This window comes from Vitis riparia, chromosome 8, assembly GCF_004353265.1.
Source record: "Vitis riparia cultivar Riparia Gloire de Montpellier isolate 1030 chromosome 8, EGFV_Vit.rip_1.0, whole genome shotgun sequence".
In the NCBI taxonomy this organism is placed as follows: Eukaryota; Viridiplantae; Streptophyta; class Magnoliopsida; order Vitales; family Vitaceae; genus Vitis; species Vitis riparia.
Genome location: NC_048438.1, coordinates 10941031 through 10958840, shown reverse-complemented (window position 1 = coordinate 10958840; position 17810 = coordinate 10941031). Strand labels below are relative to the sequence as shown.

Genomic DNA, 17810 nt, shown 5'->3' with positions numbered 1-17810 from the left:
TATTTTTATATACTTATTTTATTAAATAAAATATTTATTATAAAATTAAAATTGTTTTTAAAAAATAAAAATTTTAAAAATATATTGTAAAATAACATACAATAAAATATTATAATATAATATACTTTTTATTTTAAACATTGAAAAATAATATATATTTTAATTTATTTTTTATTATTTATTTATATATATATATATAGAATAAAATAAATACATATTTGGAATAATAATGCTAGCTATTTTAAAAACATAAAATATAATTTTTTTTTTAAAACAAAACTATTCCCCATCAAATTTTTAATCTCTATCTCACATGCAAAATATTTTTCTTAAAGAAATATAAGGGTAAAAATGTCAAATTACTGATATTAATTTTTTTTTTCAAGTATAGAGATTATCTTGTGAGGACCTAAAATATTTTTAAAATAAAATATAAAATTAATTGATGAATATAATTGTAAAAAAAATATAGATGAATTTGATTTTTAAAATAAGAAAATACCTACGGAACTTCCAATATTAATTATTTATGTTTTATACTTTAAAAATAGAAAATATTAATAATTTTATATAAGATTAAATTAATTTTTTTAAGAGTAAAAGACTTTATTTGGTTGACAGATAAAATATTATATTGAATTAGATAGGAAATATATCTTATAAATTTATTTTATTTTATTTTTTAAAAAATATTAAAGTAAATAAATAATTAAATATATTTAATAATTTTTTTAAAAAATAAATTTTATTATTTAAAAAATGAGTTATATACATAAAATATATTTACAAAATACAAATTGACGAAATTTATAAAAGAATTCTTAAAACGAATTCACGAGGAACGCGTGTGTTACTCCTATACAATCTGGAAGGACCGTTAAACTTCTCCCAAAATCATGAAAGGGGTAGTTTCGTAAAATCGACAAAAGGAAGCACATAAAAGGGAAGGGACAATCCGAAGCCTCACGGACGACTCTAGCTCTGTGTCAGCAACGCTGGCCTAAAAAGAGTAAAATGCAAAGTCCATAACTCATGAGTCATGACTGCAATCCAAAACGTAACAGAAAAGCAACCAAGCCAGTCCCATCCCCAGACCCAAAAGCCAAAGCCTCTGACTCACAAGATAGAGGCCCGACCCTGCGGTCCATCCAGAACAGGGTTAATATAGTAATTTTGTGTAAAATAACAGACAAGGAGAGGAGGAAGAGTGAAGTGCAGTGAAAAAAAAAAAAAAAAAAAAGAGAGAGAGAGAGAGAGAGAGGGCCAAGATTCCTGCTCCTCCATCCGTCCCTCTCTGCCTCTCTGCAATTTCATCGCCTACCGTGCCCTCTAATCCTTCTTCTCACGTATACAATTTTATTTTTTCTTTTTGTTTTCAATTTTTTTTTTCACAGTTTGCCATCATCAACATCATCACCATCATGGCATGAAGCAGCGGCCTCTCTGAAAAACGAATCATGAAAACTCTGAGTTGAGATTCGGCACCGCTTCAGATCTGCAATTGGGAAAAAGGCTCTGCCATTTTACTATGATTTCGTATTCAGTGCATTGAAGAACCTCTCTGATCTCTCTGATCCCCTTCGCGTCTCTCGAGGAGGCTCGTTAGGGTTTCTCTGGGAGGTTAGTTTCGTTATTTTGTGAATTTTCTTGGTGCTTAATCTTGTTAATTGGTTGCGTTTGGGGTGTAATGTGGGTGTTTTGGAAATGGCTTTTGGTGAGAATTGGGGTCAAATAAGGGGCAGTGGCTTTCTGATTGTCTCGTCTATTTCTAGTTTTGGCATTTCTTGCGGATCCGTAGACAGTCGTTGTTTTTCGGGGCGGTGAGCGATGTGTCGACATTGAATGTACGAGTGGTGATCATTAGACTTGCAAATTAGTGAACATTTGTCGGTCTTTGTCTTTTGATCCGTGGGAGCAGAGGGCCGTACATCGTCTTCATTAGGCTTGTGCTGTTTAATTTATTTTGTCCAAGATTGAGAACCGCTTTTATTATAATAATGTGTATTTTGGTCCATGTTATAAGGGGTTTGAGTGCATTTTAACTAATGGTATTTGTTGGTTTGGTTAGGTCTAAACAATATGTTCGATTTATTGAGCTGGAAAGATCGTTTGGGGAGAATGAACGTTGTTGATTTAAGATGAAGATTGTGTTTTGGTGTGATGGGTTGTCATTTGTGGAGGAAGGAAGCTCGAATTACTTGGGTTGTTTTATCCGTTGAGGATTGAAACCGACATTGATTTTGGGTCGTAGAAGTGGAATTGGTGTGGGCAATTCTACCATGTTTTCATTGGGAATTTATTTGTGAGTTCCAGTCAACCATTATTGCCATCATTTCGGGTCTTTCATCTGTGGTGCATTATCCTGAGCTCCCCGTGTTGGAGCATAGGCTCTGTTAGCTGTCTCCGTTCCAATCCTTCTTTCTCATCTTCCATCTTTGAGGACCCACAAAGTCGTTTCTTGGATGTGAATTGGAATGCACCGCACAGGAGAGGAAACACCTGGAATTGTGGACTGCAATGGAGCTGCATAACAACTCCACGAGCTTTGAAATTTCGGGGGCATCTTCTCGAGTCCAGGAAAAGTGGAACAAACCCCAAAGGAGTCGCCATAAAAGTGTGCAGTTTGAAGAGGATCTGATACATGAGGAGGATCCGAGGTTGATTTATATAAATGATTGGAGGAGGACGAATGATAAGTATGAGTTCACAGGGAATGGGATCCGGACTAGCAAGTACACATTGATCACTTTCTTGCCCAAGAACATCTTCATACAGTTCCATCGTGTTGCTTATTTGTATTTTCTGGGTATTGCTGCTCTTAACCAGCTTCCGCCTCTGGCTGTCTTTGGGAGAACAGTATCTCTTTTTCCTCTCCTCTTTGTGCTTTGTGTTACAGCTGTTAAAGATGGCTATGAAGATTGGCGGAGGCACAGGTCAGATGAAGTGGAGAACAACCGTGAGGCTCTGGTGCTTTATGCTGGTCAATTTCAGAAGAAAAAATGGAAAAAGATACAAGCTGGTGAGGTGGTGAAGATCCGTGCAGATGAGACAATTCCTTGTGACATGGTTTTGCTAGGGACGAGTGATCCCAGCGGAATTGCCTACATTCAGACAATGAATTTGGATGGTGAGTCAAACCTGAAGACAAGGTATGCTAGGCAGGAAACTGCTTCGACGGTGCTTGATGTGGGAGCCATATCAGGGCTCATCAAATGTGAACAACCTAATAGGAATATTTATGAGTTCAAGGCGAATATGGAGTTCAATGGGCAAAGATTTCCCCTCAACCAATCAAACATCATTCTGCGTGGTTGTCAGTTGAAGAACACAGAATGGGTAATTGGCGTAGTGGTGTATGCGGGACAGGAAACAAAAGCAATGTTGAACAGTGCAGCCTCTCCTTCCAAAAGAAGCAAACTGGAAATTTACATGAACAGAGAGACCCTGTGGTTGTCTTTTTTTCTTTTTATCATGTGTCTTGCCGTGGCTGTTGGAATGGGTTTATGGCTTGAACGACACAAAAACCAGCTTGACACTCTGCCTTATTACAGGAAAAGATACTTCACCACTGGGAGGTTTAATGGGAAATCATATAAATATTATGGGATTTATATGGAAACCTTTTTCTCATTTTTGAGTTCTATTATAGTGTTTCAGATAATGATACCAATATCTCTGTATATTACAATGGAGTTGGTTCGGTTGGGGCAATCGTACTTTATGATTGAAGACAAGCATATGTATGACAGTAGCTCCGACACGAGGTTTCAGTGCAGATCGTTGAATATTAATGAGGATTTGGGTCAAGTACGATATGTATTTTCAGACAAGACAGGGACACTTACTGAAAACAAAATGGAATTCCGAAGAGCTAGTGTATATGGGAAGAATTATGGAAGCTTCTTGATTAGGGCTGATCCATTGGAGGAAAATGGTTCAGGTAAATCAGTATATTCATTTTACCTTCTAACTTTGTCGAGTTTTTGATAAAGATCCAGTTGTAGTTCTAGCCTGTTAAACAATTTAAATTCAGCATTATTGGAGTATCTCCTCACAACGTTCAGAAAAGCTGTGAAATGCTCCTCTTGTCTTATTCATTCAAATGCATAATGCTTGGTTTTGTTATGCCTTTTTTTTTTTCTTTCCTTTTTTTTTTTGTTTATTCCTGCTCTTTTTTGTTTGTTTTAATATATGCACAGTGTTGCCTTGTGTCAACTTTTTGGGGCTGGCTAAACAAATTTCACAATTCTATTCTATCCAGGGCCTTATTCTTCTTTTACCTTGTTTTGTATGATGTTTTCATGGCATAGTAGGTCATGTCTCTCTTCATTAGCTCTTTTCATTGTGCTTGTTTTGGCATTCTTCTTGTTCTTTTAGCATCTCTAGCTTACAATATATAACTTCTAGAATTAGGTTCATATATTTGCGCATACATTTCATTTAGTTTAATTTGCATAAATGAAATGCCAGCATGCATCTGACCTCAAAATTGGTTAGTAGCTTTGTTGGGTATTTATTTTCCTATTTAAAGCCAAGTACCCACTAAACAGCACCAAAAAGAAGAGAGCACGGTCTATTAGAAGCATAAGATACCGGGAGAGCCCTGGTCTAAAGAAAATCACCTATAACCCTTTTTTTTTTTTATAAGTAAAGAGAAGTATATATATTAAAAAGAGGCACCAAAATGGTGACTCAAGGTATACAAGATAGATACGCCCATCCCCACACAGATAGAACAAAAAAGGCTGCCAAAATGGAGGTACAAAAACATCTCCACCCTCAACGAGAGCTTATTCAATCAATGAAACCAATTAGCATCGAAGGACCATCCTTTATAAACAACTTAGTCTCTAACTAAAGAAAACAAACAAAAGAACTTTCAATCTTTGGATGGAAAGTACGCCATCTTCAAAAACAATTCTATTCCTTACCTTCCAAACCATCCAGAAGATGCATAAGGGGCCTGCTCTCCAAACTTCCCTTCTCTTCTTACCCACAAAGGACCCATCCCTTCTCTTCTCACTATTCTATCACCAGGTTAGGAGAAAGAGTTAGTTTAGTGTGGTTAAGAAACCCTGGCGGTTTGAATCTGGGACTCTGGAGTGAAAAATCCAATATTAACTTTTTTTTGCTTCTCCTTTTTGGCTTAAAAACTGATTCTTTCTTCCCTGTAAAAGTCCACCAATTTTTCTGTTCTTAAATGCCACACAAGACAGAATGAGGACTAACCCTCTAAGCAGGGAGCCTCCTTCTAACAAATCTACTATGCTATATTGACAGATGGGTAACATTGTTGTTAAAGATTTAAGAAGTATTAATATTAGATAGCATGCAATATGAAAAAGGTATAGAAGATGTAGCCATAGCTTAGATCCCTTTCTATACCACATTCAGTTTTCTTTTAGATTAATGAGTTCAATTTTTTTTTATAGGTAAAATTAAAGATATTTTAGCTTTATGAGTTCAATAAAATTCTGGTTAAACCATTTATCATAGTTGATGGCTAATGCTTTTGCTTTTCAGATAAGAGAATAGTTTCATATAACATTCCATTGTTTTAACAGGCAAACACAACTAAAAATTTTATATAACAGTTTTTTTTATTTTGTTTTTTTTTTTCTAATATAAATTTGATATAAATTTCAATTCAAACTTGGAAGATTATGAGGCTTTTAATATTATTCTTATTGCCTATCATAAACTTTGAAGATTATAAGACTAGGAGTTTTGAGTGAGAATTGAACTGAACAAATTAGGATTTTAGGAGATCTTAAATGGAATATCGCTTGCTGGAATTTGGGATAAAGGAACTTTCAAACTGGGCCAAGAATAAGTGTTGTTGTTGTTGTTGTTTTTTTAATTTATTTTTTATTGTCTGATGCAGTTTATGCCATTCTGGGAGCATAAACACAGAGACACAGAGACCATACACTCTTATTCAAATGATAAAACTATCATATTATCATTGTGTAATATGCAATAGTGCCTCTTCCTAAAGAGACTACAGTTTTCAACAATTGCAATCACTATTTCTCTTGGTTTTTTAGCACATAGCAGTTTTCAACAATTGCAATCACTATTTCTCTTGGTTTTTAGCACATGGCACTTAGACTTTCTAGTTTGTGATGCTGTGCACAATGCTGGTCATGTTCAGTTAATGTCAATCTCTTTGAACACTGTATATTTGGTCACTCAATAGAGGAGATTCACCAAGCAATTAAAAATAAAATAAAAAATAGAGGTGATTCCTGCTTACAGCATTCCCAGTTTTCCCTGTTGACCCCCATTTTATATGACCTTTTTTCAGTACATGCAACAACTGTAGAGGGAAGGGGACAGAAGCTTAAATCTCAAATTGCCATTGATAATGAACTCATGGAATTGTTGCATAAAGACCTAGCTGGAGATGAAAGGATTGCAGCACATGAGTTTTTCCTCACACTGGCTGCATGTAATACTGTGATCCCTATTCCTACTCCATCTGCTAGTTGCACAGAGAGTGGATTACATGATTATGTAGGAGCTATCAATTATCAGGGTGAATCTCCTGATGAGCAAGCGCTAGTTGCTGCAGCTTCTGCTTATGGATATACTCTTTTTGAGCGCACATCTGGGCATATTGTGATTGATGTCAATGGCGAGAAACTAAGGTAGAATAACCTCTTACTTAATACTGTGCATTTTTGGTACATTCTCCAACTATCCTTGTTTTTTATTACTTGGTTGCTGCTCTAGAATTGAATATTTGGATAATAAAAATAATATACCAAATGCTATGTTGCTTAAAGTTGTGTATTCATTGATTAATTACTTCATTATTTCTATGTGCAATTTAGGCTGGATCTGTTGGGTCTGCATGAGTTTGATAGCGTGCGCAAAAGAATGTCTGTTGTCATCAGATTCCCCAATGATACTGTGAAAGTCTTGGTGAAAGGTGCTGATTCTTCAATGTTTAGCATTTTAGCAGAAGACAGTGGGAGGAATAGTCATGTAAGGCCTGCAACTCAGAGCCATTTGACCGAATATTCATCACAAGGCTTACGCACACTTGTAGTTGCTGCTAGGGATCTCACTGATGAGGAACTTTCAGAGTGGCAGTGCAAGTATGAAGATGCAAGCACTTCATTGACTGATAGATCTGTAAAACTTCGTCAAACAGCAGCTTTCATTGAATGCAAGTTAAATCTTCTTGGGGCTACTGGGATTGAAGACAAGCTACAGGATGGTGTACCAGAAGCCATTGAGTCTCTTCGGCAGGCTGGAATCAAGGTCTGGGTTCTAACTGGAGATAAGCAGGAGACAGCGATTTCAATTGGTCTCTCTAGCAAACTCCTGACTACAGATATGAATCAGATTATTATAAATGGGAATTCAGAGGATGAGTGTAGAAGTCTTTTGGCTGATGCTAAGGCCAAATATTTTGTGAAATCATTAGATTGTGGAAGTAAGTGTTTGAAATATAAAAAGGATGCTGAAGTCACTCTGGACAACACAAAGTCTTCTACCATGCCACAACAGCATTCAGGGAAGGAAGAAGAGATGCTGAGCGCATCACATGCACTCATAATTGATGGGAATAGCCTGGTGTACATTTTAGAGAAAGATCTGGAGTCAGAGGCATGCATCTTTACCCTCTTTCAAGTGAAAGCTTTGATTTGCAACATGATATGTTTTGAGTGCTCATTTGCTTATTCTTGAAACATAGCTTGATTTTTATTCTATGATTTCAAGCGCACACACAATATTGTTGGTTTGGCTTCCAGACTATAAATACATAACTTCATGCTGAATGTGATATTCATGGTAACATTTTTTTTTTTTTTTTAACTTTTCAACAGCTTTTCGACCTTGCAACTTCCTGTAAGGTTGTCCTTTGCTGTCGTGTTGCACCCTTGCAAAAAGCTGGAATTGTTGATCTAATTAAGAGTCGTACTGATGATATGACACTTGCTATAGGAGATGGTGAGTTGTTATTTCAATAATTCCTTTGCTGTTGGGGACGGGAGATGGGGAGCTAGTGTGCATGTGTGTATGTGGGAAGTGTCAACAAAGACCCACAGACACCCTTGATTGGGTGCAGTGCTGTTATTCTTCTTAAATTTAATGTACATACTGATGCAGACACACAAACTCATACAAGTGCTTGCCTGCACACCACCCCCCCTCCCCTCTTCTGGGTACACACATTGGTTGCTAGGCTGGTATTGCTCTTTCCTTCCTCTTACTACTGACACCTGTGCAGGTGCCAACGATGTTTCAATGATTCAAATGGCAGATGTTGGTGTGGGAATATGTGGTCAGGAGGGGCGTCAAGCAGTAATGGCATCGGATTTTGCAATGGGACAGTTTCGGTTTCTGAAAAGATTGCTTCTGGTGCATGGACACTGGAATTATCAGCGTGTTGGTTATTTGGTTCTTTACAACTTCTACCGCAATGCTGTTTTTGTTTTGATGCTATTCTGGTATTTATGAATTTTTTTTTTTTTTTTTTCCCGTTAACCCCCAGTTCTCTTAATTGTCTTTTATGTATTTGATATTGGCTGAATTTGAAGTTTTTTATGTGACCGAGGTTTGATGTTTGTGCACTTGCTTTGTTTAGTTCCTAGTCTTCTATACATTCTGATAGAACTTGGAACTTTTTATGAATGTGATGCAACTTCTGTCTTGAAATATGGTTTCAGGACAAGAAAAAATGGATATAGTTTCAGAAGAAGAAAAAATGAATATAGTTGTCGATAAGTTTTCTCAAATTAAGTTCTCAGAATATGGTTGTAGATAGTTTTTTCAAATTAAGGTCTCAGGATTTGATGGGATTCCTATGCAGACTACTGGTAAACCTAGGGATTAGAAAACAAATGACATGTGCATGGAAAAAAAACAAAAAAACAAATTTAAGAGTAGGATTTTAGGATGTAAAATGGGGGAGCTTTCTTCTATCTTATATAGCTTTATCTATCAAAAAAAAATAGGGGAGCTTTCTTGAAATGGCTTGGTTTTTTTTTTTTTTTTTTTTTTTGATAGATAAAAAGAACATATATTAATAAGAAAAACACCAAAAAGTGTCCCAAAGTACACTAGGAGTATACAACGGACGCCTAAGATGCCATCAAAAAAATCAAAGAGGGACAACAAAAATGACACCCCTTGATAAGACCTTATCCAATCCACAAAATCTGCAATAGAAGAAGGGCCAAGAGTTATAAATAAATTGGACCACACCCAAATATTACACAAAAAATTAAGTTTAATCCTTTGAACAGAATGCTTTTTTTTTTTTCAAATGCCCTACCATTCATTTCCTTTTAAATTGTCCAAAAAAGGTGCAAAGGAGCAGCCCGCCACACCTTTTTCCTTTTCGTACCCACAAAAGACCCATGCTAACTTGTGAGCGTCTCTCTCACTGAAGAGGGAAGGCTTAAAGTCCTTAAGATCTTCAAATACTCCTTTCTTTGGAATAAGAACCAAGAAAGAATCATTCTAACTCTTCACAAATCTGTCATGCTCATGAAAGTCCATAAAGAAACACATCACCCTTATTTTTCACAAAATCCCAATTGAACATCCAAAATACCAAGGAAAAACCATCCGAGCTTGGAGCTTTATCTTCACTAAGATCCAAGAGGGTTTTGAATACCTCTTCTTTAGAGAACGAGGCCTCCAGCAAAGCTGCCTCATCAATGCTTGAAACATCAAAATCCAACCCCAAACAATTGGGACGCCAGTCCCCATTTTCAAACACCAAAGACTGAAAAGCTTGGACCACGCTGTCTTTAATCTCACTTTCCTCAGGGGCCCAATGTCGATTTATTTTGATCCTGACCAGGGAGTTCCTTCTCCTATGGGCATTAGCCATTTTATGAAAGAAACCAGTGTTTTTATCCCCAGCCTTCAACCATGACTCCCTTGATTTTTGTCTCCAAGAAGCTTCTTCCAACAAAATCCACTTTTTGAACTCCTCCCTAGCCAGTTGCCTAACATTCTACTCCTCCATAGTTAAGGGCCTGGTCCCTTCCATAGAATCTCAAAACATCACCTGATTCAAAGCCAATTTCCTTTCTGGAAATAACATTGTCAAACACCACCTGATTCCAGCTCTTCAAGGAAGATTTTATGGCTTTCAACTTCTGAGCCAAAATAAAGCTAAAAGAACCTCTTAACTAAATTCCCATCCACCTAGAACTCAACAAATCTTTAAAACCTTCCACCCTAAACCACACGTTCTCAAATCTGAAAGGGGTAAGGCCTTTTCTCAACCCTCCCTTGTCTAACAAAATGGGATGCTGATCAGAAATAGGTCTGGGAAGAAGGCTGTGCGCCACCCCACTAAAATGGCTTTCCCAACCCTCTAAGACTAGGAATCTATCTAATCTTGACTGAGATTGAAAATTCTAACAACCTCTCCAAGTAAAAGAACCCCTTTGTAAGGGAAGGTCCCTGAACTCCAATTCCTCAGTTATCTCCGAGAATCTTCTCATAGCAGAAGACAACTTTGAGTTACTGTCCCGCTCCATAGGGAATCTTGATATGTTAAAATCACCACTTACACACCAAGGGTCCTGCCACAAGCCCCTGATAGCCCCTAACTCCTCCTGAAAAGCTTCTTTGTATCTGCTCACAGTCAGGACATATACCCCAGAAAAGACCCAACGGAAATTATCCTCACAATTCTTGAACCAGCAAGATATCAAGAACTCTCCCACCTCCAAGCCAATCAACTTTAGCACCTTGTTATTCCAAAAAATCAGGACCCCTCAAACATACCTTGCGAATTCAAAGCACCCCACTCATGGAACCTGCCCATGCCAAGAGAACAAAGCAAACCAGTAGATATCTCCTGAATCTTGGTTTCTTGCAGATGGACCAAGTCTGCCCTTTGAGATTTAACCAAAGACTTAATGTCCTTTCTTTTGTTGAAGTCATTAGCCCTTCTCACATTCCATAACATAATTCTAAGCTTCATTTACCGATTGAATCATTGACCTACCCCTCCCACCCTTGACCTCTTCCGCTACCAAAGCCTTTGAAATTGACTGTACATTCCAACCTTCAAAGCTCCTTCTCGAACGTTGAAGATCCAACCTTGACCCTACTGCCGCCAGCCACCTGAGCTTTCTGCTCCTTTCTCATCTTCATCTTCTTTAACGAAGTTAAAATTTCCACCTCGAAAATCTTCGTAGGCATGCCCAGACAGTCACCAAACTGAGCAAGACAACTGGTGGACTAATCCTCAGCTAACGGCCTCTCAACCTCTACCACCCTTCATCAGAGTCATTATCCCCAAGCCTAGTCTCTACCAGCTCCTGAATCTTGCCAGACGCACACCCCACTGAACTCCTGTCATCCCATAAAATCCTCAATGGGCGGTGGAGGATTTCCCCTTCCATTCCTTCTGAAATTGCGTCCACTCTGGCCACACAGTCCCCTTCAAAACCCATTCCCGAAAAGAAGAAGAAGAAGAGAGAACCTGCACCTCCAAAGGAAACAAAAAGGAAGGAGAAGAAGCAGGGTACCTTGACTCCTCTGTCACGAGCTCTTCGTTGGTGCACCCCACTTGAGCGGATGTAAGAAATAGCCTTTAGGATGTAAAATAAAGGAGCTTTCTTGGAGAGGGCTTGGTTGTGAATAAGAAATTCAGAATATGTTTAAGGCACTATCTTAACTAGCATGGTTGCAAACCATAAATCTGGGCATCTTTGGTTTGGCTGCCACAAGGGTTATAAACAGGATTTGCTGACATACATGGTTTGAAGGTGATTGTGTTTATTTGTATTTACTCTTAGTCCTTGTGCTTGATGAGGGAATAGGGGGTTGCCCTTGTTATTAGGAAAAAAAGGAAGAAAAAAGAAAGAACAGCTTAGTGTGGAAATCATTAGAGTCGTCTCATAAGAAAAGTTTAAAAAAAAAATGGCACCAAGACAAGCACTAGATGTTTCTCCAAGTGGCACATTCTTAATGATTTCTGATTTGGAAATTCTGGAAATATTTTGTGAATAAACCATTTGATGTGAAAATGATTTCTTAAAGAGGGATAATATCTAAGAGAATATAATTCGAATTTGGTTAACTTTCTTTTTCTTTTTCTTTTTGTATTCATTTATTTAATCTAAAGCTTAAGCTTTGACGTTTAGCCATAGACAAGTTTTTGGTTTTTTTCCCAGAATTCTCTAATCATACCTTTTCATGAAATGAATGAAAAATGGGTTTATCCTGTTTAATCATATGAATAATTGATTATTGAATTTGTTATTCATATCTCAAATTTGACAAATAAATCCAAATTGCAAGTGAAATTTTATAATTTTTCCTTATGAATATTGAATAATAAAATATTGGTCTTCCTTTCTTTACATTCATTGCTTTTCTTAGTTTCATTTGTATGTGCTCAACTTTTTCCAATATATTCCTGATAACTCCTTAATTTTGAATTATTTTGATGTTGAATAATTCCCAAATCTCTACTTTCGTACTATGCTAAGGTTTCTAATTTTTATACGAAATAAAATTGTCAACAACCATCAGGCAAATGCATGTAGGATGACATGAATTTCTCTTTGGATTTGTCATCTATCATTACTCCATCAAGTGTAATGTCGATTTGATTGGTCCATGAAATGGATGTTGGAGGCCCTTTTCAGGATCACTAGCATTTAGCCATGGTATGGTCTCTTAAGATGCTGATATTTCTAATGATGATTTTTAGCAGTCACAATAAAACTACTTTTGAAAGGGGTGTTTTCTGAATGAAGACAAAATCATCCAGGATTGGATGGTATGATGATATTACACATAAAGAAAAAAGATCCTATATATTTTGCACTTATTTTATGTTGTCTTGAAATGTTTTGCGAGTAAAGACTTGGGTTTTTGGTCACTTTGAAGATTGTCATAGGATTCTTGAAAGGTTGTCCACAATTTCTTGTCCAAGTTCATTTTGCCCTCATACTGTGTGAATACCTTTTATGGGCTAAATGAGTAACCATCGAGTATTATTGGTTGATTTATCTATCCAGAGTGTACAGTTCTGTTTTCACTGAATTACTTGTCATGCTTCAGTTCAAGAAGTTATCAGACCTAAAGTAGCTTCTTATAAAAAAAAAAATATTAAGATGCTTTTCCTTTGTATCTGTAGGTATATACTGTCCACAGCTTTTTCAACAACTTCGGCATTAACAGATTTGAGCAGTGTATTCTATTCACTTATCTATACCTCCATCCCTACCATTGTTGTTGGCATTCTGGATAAGGACCTTAATGATGAGACACTACTCCAGTATCCAAGACTTTATGGCGCGGGACATAGACAGGAAAGTTACAATATGAGCCTCTTCTGGATCACAATGATTGACACGCTATGGCAGAGTCTTGTTATCTTTTATATACCTGTTTTCATCTATAGCGAGAGTTCAATTGATATATGGAGTATGGGTAGTTTGTGGACAATCACTGTTGTTATTCTTGTGAATGTACACTTGGCAATGGACGTTCAACGATGGATATTCGTTACTCATGTTGCAGTATGGGGATCAATTATCATTACATATGCTTGTCTGATTGCAGTGGATTCTATACCTATCTTCCCCAATTACGGGTTAGTCTCCTCCCTTATAGTCATTAATTTTTTACGCTACACTTTTTATGATTTATCTTCATTTTTTCAGGTTTATAATATAACTCCAATATTTTCTATGTTTGGCAGGACAATTTATCATCTGGCAAAGTCACCTTCCTATTGGCTGTCTATTTTTCTTATACTAACCATAGCATTGCTTCCTCGCTTTCTTTTTAAAGTTATACGTCAGAATTTTTGGCCTTCGGATATCCAGATAGCTAGAGAAGCTGAGATACTGGGAGACCAGCCTGATAATTTGCCTTCAAAATCAAGTAAAGGTTCTGGTTGACATGTATATTACTCTCTACTCAGTTCATATTTTGATATGGCTTCTCTTGAGTTTGTCCACCATGTTGCATTCCTCTGGTGCTCTGTTGTGAAATCCCATGGTGAGTGAATATATCATTCATGGTGCATAATCACAATATTATTTGCTGCTAACAGCTTGCGTTCTAAAATATTTAGAATCAGGTTGTGTGGATCTATCTCTTTCAATTTTGTTGATTGTTTTGATACATTATGCATTAATTATTTGATATTTTGCTTATTTATTGCCAGATTTACTGCAATTTAGCCTTTATTTTCGTGATAGATTGCTGTTTACTTTTTGCCTATCAAAAAACTTTGGGTGATGAATTTCATTTTACACAGTGACTGATGTGGACGAGGGTGCCTTTCTTTACTATTTTAAAGTTTTGGGAGATTGTGATGATTTATCCATGTAAACGATGTAGAAGCTATTGCTTGGTAGCAAAATGAGAAATTTTTTTCTGTTTTCTGGGGGGGCACAAAAAAAGAACATGAAACTCTAAACATGTTTATTGCATGCTTTTCTAAAACTGTTTACAAGAATAAATTTCCCGAAAATTTAACAAATGCCAAAATATTGTTTTTTGCGTTTTAAAAAATGCAAATACTTTTCATGTTTGAAATTGATTGAAAAATGACCATTTTCTGAACATGTTAAATGATTTTATTCAAAAATGATCTTTCTTGGGGGGTAAAGGGGAATAAGAAAGAATATTCATTGTACCACATGCCAGGTCCTCCTATACAACTTAAAATGAAATGATTTTATCCAACAAAGAATAGGAATGAAAGGAAACTTAAGTACCACTATTTTTTTTTTCTGTTGTTTTCCTCTTTTTTTTTCCCCTTTTTGTTTCTGTTATTACAAGAATAAGAATTAAATGATGTTGATGTTCTCTGTCCCCCCCTCCTTTTCCTTCCTTTTTATTTTATTTTATTTTGTTTAGTACTACTTGCCACTACATGGGCATTTAGGTTAGTGAATTTTATAGTTGTTAAAATGCTCACAAATCTTCTTAGAAGTGATCCAATGAACATTTCATATATAAAATTTTAAATACGTAGTATATATGTAACATAGTATGTCAAGTCTAGAACAATTTGCTTTTGACGAACTTTAAAGGGTAGGAAAAGGAACAAGAAAGTTTATTTCATAAATAAGTGTGACTAATAGGAAACTATTCAACTCAAAACATGGTCTTAAACAACTACATGTGGTCAACTGCACAAAATCTTATGGCCGTTTAACTCTTTCTAGGATGATGTCTTCAATTTACTGATATACCTTGATATTGCATGGTCCCAACCCACATTCTTTTCAAAGGTCCTCTTCTCCTTGTATCACCTTCAAGCTGAATCATATCACTCCTTTGAAAGCGGAATCCTTCTGCATGAAGGATAGGAATCATCACAATGTGTTTATAAAAGATGCAGTTTATGCCATTTCTTGAAAAATGACCCTATACATTTTATAAATTGAACCCCTTTGAAAGTCTGAAAACCGAGTTAAGTTGTTGCAACTGCTGTATAAATTAAAGCTATGGGAAAGTTCCTTTTTCCTGAGATGTCTGAAAGCACCCATCTTGTTTTTTTATAGTAGTTTCATAGTATTTGTGGAGATATTTTGTTTGCCAGGTAATGGGATTGGGAAATCATAAAGAAATGTTAGATATAGGTTCTTATCTGTTAAAGACAGTTACTATATCTCAGTTTTTGCTGGACCTTGATGTTTTTGCATATTGGTTTTCTCTGTCTTCAGATGCTTTATACAAGTTGACTGCCAGCATGTGGGACAAATGATCTACAGTTGACAAGGAAGTAAATTCAGGGTAACCAGTTACAGAATGAAAGGAAAGAATGGACAATGGTCATGCCAAGGAGGGAGGGCTGGTGTACAAAGAATGTGATTTGGATGATTCAGGTCAGGGAAGAAAAAAGAGGCTGGAGAAAGGAGGATAAAATCATGACTCAGGTATCTCAAGCAATATGGTTGAGAATTATGAGGGTTGGTCTTGGCACAGATTGTAGGGGTCCATAACCAGGGCATACACATAAAGTGTGAAAAGACCGAAGTGTATAATAGTTTTCTGTAAAGATCAGGTGTGTCATTTCTCACACTTTAAAAATGGAATGAGAAAAAGAGAAAGAAAGTTGATAAACATCCCAAGTCATTTGTTTCTTGATCACCATCCAGTTGTGTTTCCACCTTCAGGAGCGATGCTCTTGAACAGAGGAGTGCTATCATGGATACCTTATTAAGGGCAGGGCAGGGCAAATCGCATCCCTCTACCTAGAAGGACAACAAACCCCTCAGCCTCAGCCATTGGCACCGAGTGTATATGGTTTGAGGCAGAAGCCCTTGAAGGAGAGAGTGAATGCGAATTGCCTTGTTTTTCTTGTTTTCCATCTCCAACGTCTCTATGCACCTCCTTGATGGGAAAGACGTAGGACATGGTCAACTCCTTTTATAGGCCTCTTATCCTCCTCTGCCTCTGCACCATCTTAACGTGCTTTCCGGTGGGGAACCTGTAGATTGTTTAAATAACCGCTGATGGCAGACTATGAAGGAGAAAGTTCCTTTTATTGTGCAAGTCGGAGATCTTGATGTAACCTTGAGATCAAAATTTTCATTATGTATAGAGAGGTTGTGGCTCTTCTGAATCAGCAACTTAGTGAGATATGCTCAATTTATTACTGCCAACAGTGTAATCTTTATTTGGATTACACATTTGCTTTGATCCAGGGAAGGTTTTTTTTTATGATTGTTAGTGAATGGAAATCTTGATTACAACTATATGATCCATTTAACTCCCATTTGAACTCATGGAAACCTTGCCGATGACATTTGACTCTAGAGGGAGGATATGGAATCCTTAGTTGCCAACCAATTGGGTCTGAATCACTGGGTAGTAATAAAGTCGGAGATGAGAATCCTAATGTTTGCTTGTAGGGTCGACACCGAAATTGGGTTTGTCTTCCCTCCCACTGTCAATGACATCTGCTTGCCTTCAACATTGGAGGTAAATGGAAATTTGATACGTAGATCCTTGGCAGAAGGTTTGCTGCCTGGTTCAGCAAAATGGTTGTAATTGGTATTCCTTTTTAGTCCACAGTTAGAAAAATAATGAAATATAATTGTAGTTTAATCATATGAAATATAATTTCAAGTGGGTTAGAGAGGAAGAGGATAATAAGCCTTCCGTACCATACATGTATAGGTCTTGTTTGGACCTCCATTAGATACAATGCCATTTCCAAATATAAATAAAATTGTGACCACATCTTTCAATCCCTATCATCTGCATGATATTTTAAGGCTAGAGGAGTTGGGTTTGGAATTTATAAGCATTTTGGTCCATTTTCAATTTGGGATTTAATGATGATATGTTTGGTTGGTTATATGTATATGTTCATATGACATGTGAGAAATGGACATCAGATAATAAGTGGTGTTGAAAGGAGTCCATCAACCATGGATTTGGGGTTGAATTGAGGAGGCCACTGGGCACTGGGCACAACCTGATATTTTGTCTTTCTGCGGCAGCCCAAAAATATTATAGGAATTGGGCCATTCAGCTCTATTATTGAATACATCTCTCTCTCTCTCTCTCTCTCTCTCCCTCTCCCTCTCCCTCTTCCGGGGCTTAAAATTAATAACTTTTTATTACTATCAATTCTGAAAATGCAGTTTCCATGAATGCGACACTCAAAAACAAATTCTTTATACTCGAATTTTTCTTTCATGGAATTACAAAAAATGATTATTTTTTATTTATTTATTTATTATTATTATTATTTTTTTTTTGAGAGTGTAGCAGATTTGAAAATATTAATTCACAAGAAAATATTTTCTTTGCCAAGATTTGAAATCTATTTGATTTTGGATGTTACT

At 36.5% G+C, this 17810-nt stretch overlaps 1 protein-coding gene across 3 annotated transcripts; it reads left to right on the top strand.

Moving 5' to 3' along the window:
- Positions 1-1219: 1219 nt before the first annotated feature.
- LOC117919627 (phospholipid-transporting ATPase 1-like) lies at positions 1220-16677 on the top strand. Of its 3 annotated transcripts, none has more exons than XR_004652109.1 (9): positions 1220-1620; positions 2069-3940; positions 6308-6650; positions 6837-7617; positions 7839-7962; positions 8243-8462; positions 13130-13588; positions 13697-13998; positions 15678-16677. XR_004652109.1 is itself a non-coding variant. In XM_034836834.1 (9 exons), the coding sequence occupies exons 2-9, from the start codon at positions 2518-2520 to the stop codon at positions 15716-15718; spliced, it is 3576 nt and encodes a 1191-aa protein (XP_034692725.1). In that variant the 5' UTR covers positions 1220-1620; positions 2069-2517; the 3' UTR covers positions 15719-16677. The 3 variants fall into 3 exon arrangements, 2 of the variants coding, with proteins under 2 accessions (XP_034692725.1, XP_034692724.1); XM_034836834.1 differs by having other exon boundaries at positions 13697-13881; XM_034836833.1 differs by having other exon boundaries at positions 13697-13887.
- Positions 16678-17810: the final 1133 nt, after the last annotated feature.

What these genes read in the sequence shown, in the direction of transcription:
- LOC117919627 (XM_034836833.1), top strand. Translation starts at nt 2,518, where the DNA reads ATGGAGCTGCATAACAACTCCACGAGCTTTGAAATTTCGGGGGCATCT. An exon ending in ATTGGAGGAAAATGGTTCAG is followed by an intron (nt 3,941 to 6,307) that starts GTAAATCAGTAT and finishes ACCTTTTTTCAG; the next exon opens with TACATGCAACAACTGTAGAG. An exon ending in GTCAATGGCGAGAAACTAAG is followed by an intron (nt 6,651 to 6,836) that starts GTAGAATAACCT and finishes TGTGCAATTTAG; the next exon opens with GCTGGATCTGTTGGGTCTGC.